General features: G+C 43.1%; 1 protein-coding gene across 4 annotated transcripts in view; it reads left to right on the top strand.

Annotated features, from left to right (window-relative positions):
• The window catches only part of UHRF2 (ubiquitin like with PHD and ring finger domains 2), a 165,499-nt gene extending 156,739 nt beyond the window's left edge, over positions 1-8,760 (top strand). For all 4 annotated transcript variants that reach the window (XM_019554794.1, XM_019554793.1, XM_019554795.1 and 1 more), the window contains 2 exons: positions 6,754-6,852; positions 7,892-8,760. In XM_019554794.1, the coding sequence (XP_019410339.1) occupies positions 6,754-6,852; positions 7,892-8,038 (246 nt within the window). In that variant the 3' untranslated portion in view covers positions 8,039-8,760. The remainder of the gene's footprint in view (positions 1-6,753; positions 6,853-7,891) is intronic.
• Positions 8,761-11,537: the final 2,777 nt, after the last annotated feature.

Genomic DNA, 11,537 nt, shown 5'->3' with positions numbered 1-11,537 from the left:
CTTCAAGAGTAAATTGGATGCTTATCTTGCTGGGATCCTATGACCCCAGCTGACTTCCTGCCCTTTGGGCAGGGGGCTGGACTTGATGATCTCCCGAGGTCCCTTCCAGCCCTAATGTCTATGAAATCTATGAAACCCACATGCACAGCCCCAACCCTGGCCTGCCCCATGCCTGCTCTGGACTCGCCCACCCATGGTGAGCAGCAGTGGCAGCAGCCAAACGGAAGGGTAGTGTCCCTTAGGGAGCAGGACAGAGAGGTACAGGAGGTGGCAAGGCTCCAAGCCATCCTCAGCCATGAGGAGTTCATCGATTCAGTGCTGGAAGAGACCTCAAAGACTGCAGAGGAAGCACTGCCAGAGGTGGTGCTAGAATAGGAAGAGGATGTGGACTCCCAGGAAGCTGGAGCTTGTGACCTCTGGCATCAAGCAGAGAAATTTTCATTCTCACATGCAGCAGTTTGCCTGCTTAATAGATATGGAGACCTAGCAACAGAGGAGAAGTAGCACGTTCCATCAGCAGAAGAGACCAGGCCAGGTCTCCCCAAGGTTGGGAGGATCAAGATCATTGCCACCAAGGGGAAGCAACAAGTGGTGGTAGTTGGCAAATCCCTTTGGGATGGAGGGGATGGAGGCATCTATCTGCCAGCCTGACCTGTCATTTCCAGAGGAATGCTGCAAGCCCAGATCCAAGATGTTATAGAGGAATCACCAAGACTCATCTGGCCCTCTGACTACTAGCCCATGTTGCTTGTCCATGTGGGCACCAATGATACTGCCCAGAGGGGGCTCTGAGCAGATCAAAAGTGACTACAGGACTCTGGGTGCAAGGGTGAAGGGGACAGGGTCTCAGGTGGTGTTCTCAAACCTTCTGGTCATGGAGAAGGGCTTGAGCAGGAGCGGACACATCTTGTAGATCAATGCGTGGCTGTGCAGATGGTGTTCCAAGAAGGGCTTTGGCTTCTTCAACCATGCGATGTTGTTCCAAGAAGAAGGATTGCTAGGAAGGGATGGGATGCACCTGCCGAAGAGAGGAAAGAGCATCTTTGCAAACAGGTTCGCTAACCTAGTGGGGAGGGCTTTGATTTAGGATCACTGGGAGATAGAGATCAAAGCCCTGAGGTAAGTGGGGAAGTAGGTGACCTGGAGGAAGCGCAAGCAGGAGGAAGTGACAGAGGCGGCCTTCTCATTCTTCTTGAGAAAGCAAGATAATTGGCTAATTAGCTCATATCTGTCTGCAAATGCACAGAGCCTGGGAAACAAGCAGGAAGTATTAAAAGGCTTTGCACAGTTACAGAACTGTGATGTGATTGGAATAACAGAGACTTGGTGGGGTAACTCACATGACTGGAGCACTACCATGGATGGATACAAACTGTTCAGGAAGGAAAAGAGGAGGAGGAGTTGAACTGTATGTAAAAGAGCTGTATGATTGTTCAGAGCTCCAGTATGAAACTGGAGCCCTAGTTCTCATGGGGGACTTAAATCACCCTGACATCTTCTGGGAGAGCAGTACAGCAGTGCACGGGCAACCTGAGAAGTTTTTGGAGCATGTTGGAGACAACTTCCTAGTGCAGTGTTGGAGAGGCCAACTGGGGGCCATACTTTTCTTCATCCGCTGCTCAGGAACAAGGAAGAATTGGTGGGGAATGTAGAAGTGGATGGCAACTTGGGCCAATGCAGCCATCAGATTATTCCTTTCATCAGGATCATGAAATCAATTAAGGAGAGCAGCAGAGTAAGGACCCTGGACTTCAGAAAAGAAGACTTTGACTGACTCAGGGAACCAGTGAGCCAGAATCCCTTGGGAGGCCAGTCTGAAGTTGGGAAACAGTCCAGGAGCGCTGGCTGTATGTTAAAGAAACCTTCCTTGGGGTGCGAGAACAAACCATCCTGATATGCAGGAAGACTAGCAGGTATGACATAGCAGGTATGACAGAAGACCCCATTGGTTTAGTTCTTCATAAAAAAGGAAGCCTACAAGAAGTGCAAACTTGGACAAACTACTAGGGAGAAGCTTAAAACTACTTCTCGGGCATGCAGAGGATGATATCAAGAAAGCCAAAGCACAGCTGGAGTTGCAGCTAGCAAGGAATGTGCAGGGTAACAAGGTAACTTGTAGAAATAAGGGTTTCTACAAGTATGTCAACAACAAAAGGAAGATCAGGTAAAGTGTGAGTCCTTTAATGAGAGAGGCAACCTAGTGACAGATGATGCAGAAAAGGCTGAAATAATGCTTTTTTTTAAACCTTGGTCTTTGCAAGCAAGTTCAGCTATCAGACTACTACATCTGGCTGCACAGTTTAGGGAGGAGGTGAGCAGCTAGTAGTAGTGAAAGAATAGGCTAAGGACTATTTAGAAAACCTGTGCAGGTACAACTCCATGGGGCCAGACAATGCACTTGAGAGTGCTGAGGGAGTTGGCCGATGTGACTGCAGAACTGTTGGCCAATATCTTTGAAAATTCGTGAAAATAAGGAGAGGTCCTGGGCGTTTGGAAAAGGGCAAATATAGTGCCCATCTTTAAGAAAAGAAGAATCTGGTGAACTACAGACTGGTCAGCCTCACCTCAGTCCTTGGAAAATCATGCAACAGGTCTTCAAGGAATCCATTTTGAAGCACTTGGAATAGAAGGTGATTTGGAACTAAGTCACAAAAAGGAAGCTTATAAGAAGCGGAAACTTGGACAAATAACTAGTAAGGAGTAGAAGAGCATTGCTCAGGCATGTAGGGATGCAGTCAGGAAGGCCAAAGAGCAACTGGAATTGCAGCTAGCAAGGGAGGTGAAGGGCAACAAGAAAGGTTTCTACAATTATATCAGTAGCAAGAGGAGGATCAGGGAAAATGTGGGTTGCTTACTGAATGGGGGAGGCAACCTTGCAACAGAGGATTCAGAAAAGGATGAAGTGCTCAATACCTTCTTCACCTCAGTCTTCACAGGCAAGGTCAGCTCCCAGATTACTGCAACAGGCAGCACAGTTGGAGGAGGAGGTGAGCAGCCAACAGTGGCAGAACAGGTTAAGTACTATTTAGAAAACCTAGATGTATACAAGTCCATGGGGCCAGATGGGATGCACCCAAGGAGTTGGCTAATGAAATTGTAGAGCCACTGACCATTGTCTTTGAAAACTCAAGGCTATCCAGAGAGCTACTGAATGCTTGGAAAAGGAAAAACATAGTGTCCATATTTAAGAAAGGAAAAAAGAAGGATCCAGGGAACTACAAACCAGTCAGCCTCACCTCAGTCCCTGGAAAAACCATGGAGCAGATCCTCAAGGAATCCATTTCTAGTACTTGGAGAAGAAGGTGGTTAGGAACCATCAGCATGGATTCACCAATGGACAGGTCATGCCTGACCAACCTGATTGCCTTGTATGATGAGGTGACTGGTTCTGTAGAGGTGGGAAGAGAGAGCAGTGGATGTGGTCTATCTTGACTTCAGCAAGGCTTTAGATATGGTCTCTCACAGCATTCTCGCAGGCAAGCTAAGGAAGCCTGGGTTGGAGGAATGGACTGTAAGGTGGATAAAAAACTGGCTGGATTGTTGGGTTCAAAGTGTAGTGATCAATGGTTCTCTGTCTAGTTGGCAGCCAGTATCAAGTGGAGTGCCCCAGGGGTCTGTCCTGGGGCTTGTTTTGTTCAATATCTTGATCTGTGATCTGGAAGATGGGATGGAGTGCACCCTTATAAAGTTTGTGGATGACACCAAACAGGGTGGAGTAGCAGATACATTGGGGGTAGGGCTAGGATTCAGAGAGACTGAGACAAATTGGAGGACCAAAAGAAATCTCATGAGGTTCAACAAGGACAAGGGCAAAGTACTACACTTAGGATGGAACAATCCCATGTACCAGTACAGGCTGGGGGCTGACTGGGCAGCAGATGTACAGAAAAGGACCTGGGGGATACAGTGGATAATAAGCTGACTATGAGCCAGGAGTGTGCCCTTGTCACCAAAAAGGCTAACTGCATACTGGATTGCATTAGTAGGAGCATTGCCGGCAGGTCAAGGGAAGTGATTATTCCCGTGTTCAGCACTGGGAGGCCACATCTGGAGTACTGTGTCCAGTTTGGGGCCCCCACTACAGAAAGGATGTGGACAAATTGGAAAGAATCCAGTGGAGGGCAGCAAAAATGGTTCAGGGGCTGGGGCACATGACTTAGGAGGAGAGGCTGAGAAAACTGGAGTTATTTAGTCTGGAGAAGAGAAGACTGAGTGGGGATTTAATAACAGCCTTCAACTACCTGAAGAGTGGTTATAAAGAAGATGGAGCTAAACTGTTTTCAGTGGTGGTAAATGACAACAAGGAGCAACGGTCTCAAATTGCAGAAAAGCAAGTTTAGGTCAGATATGGGGGGTGGGAATTCATATTAGGAGGGTAGTAAAGCACTGGAACAAGCAACCCAGAGAGGTTGTAGAGTCCTCATTCTTGGAGGTTTTTAAGACCTAGGTAGACAAAACCTTGGCTGGGGTGTTATAGAATCATAGAAAATTAGGACTGGAAGGGACCTCAGGTGGTCATCTAGTCCAACCCCCTGGTCAAAGTAGGAATGTAGAAGTGGATGGCAACTTGAGCAGCAGTGCCTACAAAATGATTGGGTTCAGGGTCCTGAGGGAAGGAAGGAAGGAGAGCAGCCGAGTAAGGACCCTGGACTTCAGAAAAGAAGATTTTGACTTGCTTAAGGAACTCATGCACAGGATCACCTGGAAAGCCAGTCTGAGGGGGAAAGGAGTCCAGAAGAGCTGGCTGTAATTTAAAGAAACCTTTCTTGGGGTGCAGGAACAAAGCATCCCAACATGCCAGAAGACTAGCAAGTACGGCAGCAAGTATAGCTGGAGATGATCCTGTTTTGAGCAATGGGATGGACTAGTTGACCTCCTAAGGTCCCTTCCAACTGTAATTTTCTATGACTGTAAAAGTCAAACCAATGGAAGAACAAAAAATGCTATGTAGAAAAGTAAGATGCAGGGAAAAAATTGCAAAAGTGCGTATCTTTACCTGATCTTAATTGGACGTCTGAGATCTCATGTGTTCTTCTAAGATCGTGCTATGTTCTTCCACTTTTCAAGTTGTTGCCAAAGTGGTTATTATAAAGGAGTGAGCGATGAAAAGCGATGAGCCATTTCCTGTGCTACCTTCAGCACATACGTATTCACTTTGTAATTGGTATTAAGTTTCATTTCTTAACGTTATGTGTGATACGAGGCAAGAGTGACACACAGGTGTGACGCAACAGGAAACCCAGTTACTGCAAGACTCCTGTTTATTTTGACACTTGTGCGACTAAACTTCTATGGAACTACCACGGCGGTTGATGAGAACCAGACTAAGAGGGTACATCTTACTACCTTATATACCGACATCTGCTTGTTTACACATTACCATGATTTGAATGTATGAATACCATTTGATTTGTATATTGTATAATCCAGTTTTTACACTTTTACTCTGAAGTTGTGTTCTCGGGCAACTGAAATATCAGAACTAGATTCTGTGTAAGTTCTGCTGTTACTTCTACCATAGGCAGTATGTATGTACTCTTACAATCCCTAGGTTTGTTTTGGGAAGACCAAAAAATAGGGCAGAAGTTCACACAGAATTTGAGTAAACTTTTTTTCTCTGTTTTCTTAGAGCAGAAGAAGCCCCTAACAGCTATGAAAGCAGTGTAACTAGCCACATACCTGTGTGAGCAGCAGGCATAGAAGGGGTTTCTTGGTAGAAGGGGGCATTAAGTTCCTGGCTATCTCCTCTGCAAAGACACAGAGAATTACTCTGCTCAAATTCTGAGCATCCCTGACAAACGCAGGTTCAGGACAGTGACCTCCCCAGACAGACAGACAGTAACTTCCCTTGTTCTCTGACCTTTGCTGAGAACCCTGTTGGACAGGACGTTCTGCTGTAACAAACAGTTACGTGGAACTATTAATCATTTCCAAACCTTTGTTGTTTGAAATCCCACCAGTCAGAGGAGCAGGGAAGTTATGTGGCCATGTTTCAGGAAGATTGGGCCAGACATAATATCAAACATAATAAATTTCATACCCAATTAGTATGATTAACAGTTAACAGAAGAGGAAGACATATGGTTCCTCTCGAAGTAACTTCAATCTAAGAAAAAGTACACAGCAATTTAACCACATGAAGTATGATGTGAGCAGACCTCTATAATAGTCATACGTTATATGTGTATGCTTCAGTATAAACAAACACATTTCTGTCCATGGGTAATGACCTTGAGCAATGCTGGTGGTCAGTTTCTTGCAAGAAAAGTAACTCGCAGGGAGTCAGTCTCCTGTGGTGCAGATAGAAAATTGAGTCATCTGTTTAACTATGCTCAACATCAAAGTGAAGTGGTTGTGATTTATTAATCAGCACCATTAACCCTGGGAACCCCTGACCTTTCTTAGGAGTTTAAGAGAATGCTTTCTGTGTAAAATATATGTTAGCACAGCAGCTAGCTCATGGGAATGAGCTTTCACCAAGTGATGCTAGGACAGAATTTGATTTTGGGTGCTCTTGATTTATGTAACAGAACCAATGTGACCCACCGGACTTAAATGTACATGATTTAAATATGTGTAATTACTATAATAGCTAGGCAAATGAAAATGCCTGGTGGTTACAAACTATTAACTATAATGGCTTTAGACAATGACAAAGAAGTGCTGTTCACTTTTGATTTTCTTTGGCATCTGTGTTCATGCTTGTACTAGAATCTCTTCATCTCATTTTTTCTCTTCTTTTCCCTACACTAGAATTTTCTGAAGAAACTGGAACAATCCTTTATGTGTGTCTGCTGCCAGGAGCTGGTTTACCAGCCAGTGACAACAGAGTGCCTCCACAACGTCTGTAAAGTAAGAACAATCTCTGTCCTGCTTTGGTTGCACTTCTGGCACTGAGGAACCCGTCAATAGAGCTAGTCTGTTCTAGTGAGGCATTTAGTATACTAAGTATTCGGAGCAAGGAATGCAACAGATTTGCTCCTGGTTTGGTGTAATTGCTGCCCAGATTAACTTGGTTTTCTATAATAATAGTGGAAATGCATAATTTTTTCCAGGCATAGAGGAAAGTTTGACTTGCCGTGACTCCACTGTAGTTAATAGAGTTGCACTAGGGAATGGTTGTGTGCATGTAGCTAGAGATTGATACGGTAATGCTTCACAAGGAATGAACACAGCTTTCCACACACACAAACAACTTCTTAGCCCTGGTTTTTGGCATCTGTTGGAAAGTTACTTGGCAACTCGATCAGATGAAACAGCCCCAGAAAGCTTATGCAAGTTGGTTACTTAGTTAGTTGTCTAAGTATCAAGCTGATTTTCTCCTCAGTTGGACAGCCTGGGGAAATTACATTAAACAAAGATATTTTACATGTGTTATTTCACACTCATCAGAACTTGATGAGTTGGGCACCACTGTCAGACACTTACTGTAAGTGGCTACTTACTGGTTAAAATGGTGGTGGCAGCAGCAGAGTTGTAAAGCACTGGAGAATCGGTACAGTAAGGTCAGCTGTAAACTGTTTGCACATTCAGAGTTGCACCTTGAACTGGAAGGCTGAAATGCATTACAAGTCCAGCAGGAATGCTAGAAGGAAGCTGTAGACTGAGCTGTGACCCACAAGATGCATGGGGGAGATGAAGTGCCTCTGGGGTGACACTATATTCATTCATGCCAAACTTGCTGTTTGTACTGTAGCCAAGAACCAAGTCCTTTGTTAAGTTGTCTTAGTCATCTTGCTGTGTAAAGGTAGAAATATGTATCTGAAACCTCAGAGTTGCTTATTTCTCAAAATGCTGGCTGCTGTCCTTGTGTCTAGTACTTGCTTAATCTCGACCTTTCAGCACAAAGCACTGCCTGCAAAGGTTGTAATTCTCCTTTTGTGTGTCCTAGAGCTGTTTACAGCGCTCCTTCCGAGCTGAAGTTTTCACCTGCCCAGCCTGCCGCTATGACCTTGGAAAGGGCTATACTATGGTTCCCAACAAGATCCTGCAGACACTACTCGACCAGTTCTTCCCTGGTTACAGCAAAGGACGATGATATGTTCAGCTCCTACCATACTTCTCCCAGTGACTTTTATAGACAGTAAAGGAGAATAAACATGGGAAATGCAACAGTGGACCAGCCAGCTTGATGGGACTCAATATAGTGTCACATTTTGAAGCAGCTAACCCTCTTCCCCATAGAGCCATCTTTTTGTGTAGTGAGAACTCCAATTCTCAGCTGTCTTTTAACATCAAAGGTAGTTTTGGCCAGTTGACAATAATTTCTAAAGTGAAAAAACAGAAGCCTCAGCTTTGACTGGTCAATCCTAACTGATACTTAAGTTATGGTTTGTGCATTGTAACTACCTCAGGACAGAGGAAAATAATTTGTGGGGATTAAAACAGTTCAATGAAGTTTTAGCTACACACTGCCTCCTGAATATTTAGTTGTGCCTGGTCCATGTGGTTTGATTTACAAAAAAAAAAAGCAGCACTTAAACCGGTTTGATTAAAGAACAGCAAATTCTGTGGTGTGCATAATCCTTTTTTGTCTTTTCTTCCATTATGCTGGTTTTGTTTTGTTTTTTTGCAAGAACAGGCTGATTTTTAGTCTATTTTTGTGAGCTTCATTGTGCTTTTCCTTGTATCTTATGCAAGTTGACTACTAATGACTAATGAGAACAATATGAATGCATTGTTGCTACATTAGTGTAAAGTGATCTGTGTTTTTTGCACTTAAGGAGGGTATTCAAGACACTCTAGTTGTGTAAAAAAAAATTTCATATGAAACAAGCCACTTTTGTATTAGTTAAAACTGTATGCTTTTAGTAGGTCTTGTATCAGTGGCAATACATCTACACAGCGTTGGAAGGCAGTGCTAGCTTGGAGAGGGTTCAAATCGCTTCATATTGTGATCTGAAATTTTATATACAGTATATTCCCCAAAATATACCTTATTAAATATTTTATGATTCAGAAAAGGTTGCTAATTTTTGTTGCTTTGTATTTGGGTATCTTGTAGTCTAAAGTATATTTAAAAACCAAGTAATTTTTCAAAGTAGTGAAAGTTTCATTCAGGTGGCCTTTTTATTCTAAAGATGTCAAATTTGATATAAAGTTCCACTGCAGCTTTTGGTAACCAAGATAAGTTATAAATATATTGGCAAATGCCTGTCTTCCTTAGGTGATGCCCTAGGGAGTTTCTCTAAAGTTAAAAGAAAACAGAATTTACTCTTATGCTTAACTCCTACAGAATGGGCCGAGACTGTTATCCAGAATTTGATACGTTGCTACATCTTGGCCCAAGGATTTATGTTTGTAAAGCCTAAATCTATTTGGGGCCCCTTTTATATATCTCTCTAAAGCGGATGCAGCAGAGTGGATGTGGATAAGCTGAAACAAATGAAACCAGTTAATTTGTCTTTCATTCTTTAACAAAATCACTTAACGCCTTTTATTACTGCTCTTAGTCCAGATATTTAAGTTTGGATTTTTAAAAATACTTTCTTGAATACGTACTTAACTGTTTTTCCTGGTGAGTGCTTCTTGCTTTGTCTGTTAACCTTTTATGTAAAGTTGCATTTTCTTGTATTCTAAGAGATAATGTATGTTGTACCTTACTAATGCAAATGCATTGGCACCACTGTTCCTAGTCCCTTAATAGCAAAGGCTTCTAGTTTTGAACAGCAGCTTTGGAAACATTAAGTTTATTACAACTTCTTTTGGCTTTTCCCAGCCCTTACCAGAGATGAAATTGGTTTCAACCTTTTCCTTCAGACAGACAAGAGTTGTGAATAGTGAGGATGGCTTTTTCAAAGGAACCGCAGAAAGCTAAATACTCAAGTTCCATGCAAGTTATTTCCTTAGTCATTTGGAAAAAGGGGAGCTGCGCTGCTTTATAGACTGAACCCACAACTGATCGTTTGTAATGTATTTTCTCAGGGACCAGCTTAGGTCACTTATTGCTCTTCAGTACCACTTGATACATGCAAGATGTAGAGTTTCCAATTGATTTGAAAAGTCTTTATTATGTCTTTTGTAGTGTCCTTCCTGTTTGAGGAGGAGTAGCAATTCAGTCATCTTGACATACTCATTTCACCTCCCTCAGTAATGTTCCAGTAGCAAATACTTTAAAACCTGCGCAATAGAAAAAATAAGCAGTCTTGAATATATCGCTGACTCTTACCAGCAAGCAAGGAACAGCAGCAGTGTTTGAATTTGTCATTCCTCTATAGTTGAGGGATCAAAAGTGAACAGTTTACATTGCTCTCACTTTCAAACACTTGACTAAAGTCAAGTGATGGCTCCTAAATGCATATTGCATTTCATGGTAAGGTTTATGGTCTTGTGTGCAATAGTGACATCAAACAAACCCCCTTATAATCTAGTCTAATTATCTTAAGTGCTTAACAACTACAGTGAACAAGAAGCATTTCCTGAAGTTTAACTCAACTCTACGACCCACCTGCTCTGCAAACTACACGTTCGCTAGAATTCCTCTTGTTCAGTGTGGTGACTAGTTTGAAATTATGACTAACAGAGGTGACAGGTTTTTCACAGATGAAAGTAGTAGGTTTATAAAGCCAGGCAAAATAAAATTTCCAAGGTTACAGCTAGTATCTTAATGCCAGCAGAAGTTAGTAGGAATAGCTGGTTATAAAATGCTCAACAGGTGCATTTTAAATTTCCTAAGATCAAAGGGACTAAGGCAAGATCTGGTACTGAAGTAGCCATTCAAATTGGTAGAGATGACCCCAGCAGGGTGCAGGGCCTAGGGCAGATCAGGCCATACGGGGTCCCACCCCCACTCCGATTCCACAGGCCCTGCACCTGAAGAAGCTGCCACCACAATTGGCTGTTAACCAACATTAGGTTTTGGTGCTAGTAGCTTTTCTTTAAAAAAAGAACCAAATAAGCCAAAAACAGGATTAATACTGAAATTTCCTAAAGCTACTTACCTTTCCAGGATAGCCTCAACTAAATTCAGGCCTCAATCCATTGGACCTGCAGTTGCATCTGCTCACACCAGACACATGCAAGTGATCTACTCAACATCTGTGCCAATCTAATTTATGCACTGCCCCACTCCCTGCCTTCTTATCTGATCTTTCATAGAGAATGTGGAGAAGTGTACTTCAGTTTAGGGCTACACCAAAATCTTCAGGTTTCAACTTTTCATCATCTACTTTAACGCTATGGCCCTCACCACAGAAAAAGATAGAGCAGTTAGAGCTGTTCACTTACTATGAATCCAAAGGTGAAAGAGTTCCCCCTTCATTCAGGACTTCCTTAGTTTCATAGTTGGTAAGGTTGGAAAGGACCTGAGCAGATCATCAAGTCTGACCCCCTGCCATGGCAGGAAAGAGTACTGGGGTGAAATGACCCTGGCCAGGTGTTCATCCAGCCTCCTTTTAAAGACCCCCAGGGTAGGAGCCAGCACCACTTTGCTTGCAAGTTGGTTCCAGATCTTAGCCGCCCTGACCGTGAAGTAGCGCCTCCTGATGTCTAGTTTGAATCTACCCTCTGCCAGCTTGTGACCTTTGTTTCTTGTCACT

Source organism: Crocodylus porosus, unplaced genomic scaffold, assembly GCF_001723895.1.
Source record: "Crocodylus porosus isolate Cpor-Errol unplaced genomic scaffold, CroPor_comp1, whole genome shotgun sequence".
Lineage (NCBI taxonomy): Eukaryota > Metazoa > Chordata > Crocodylia > Crocodylidae > Crocodylus > Crocodylus porosus.
This window is presented reverse-complemented; position numbering and strand designations above follow the sequence as displayed.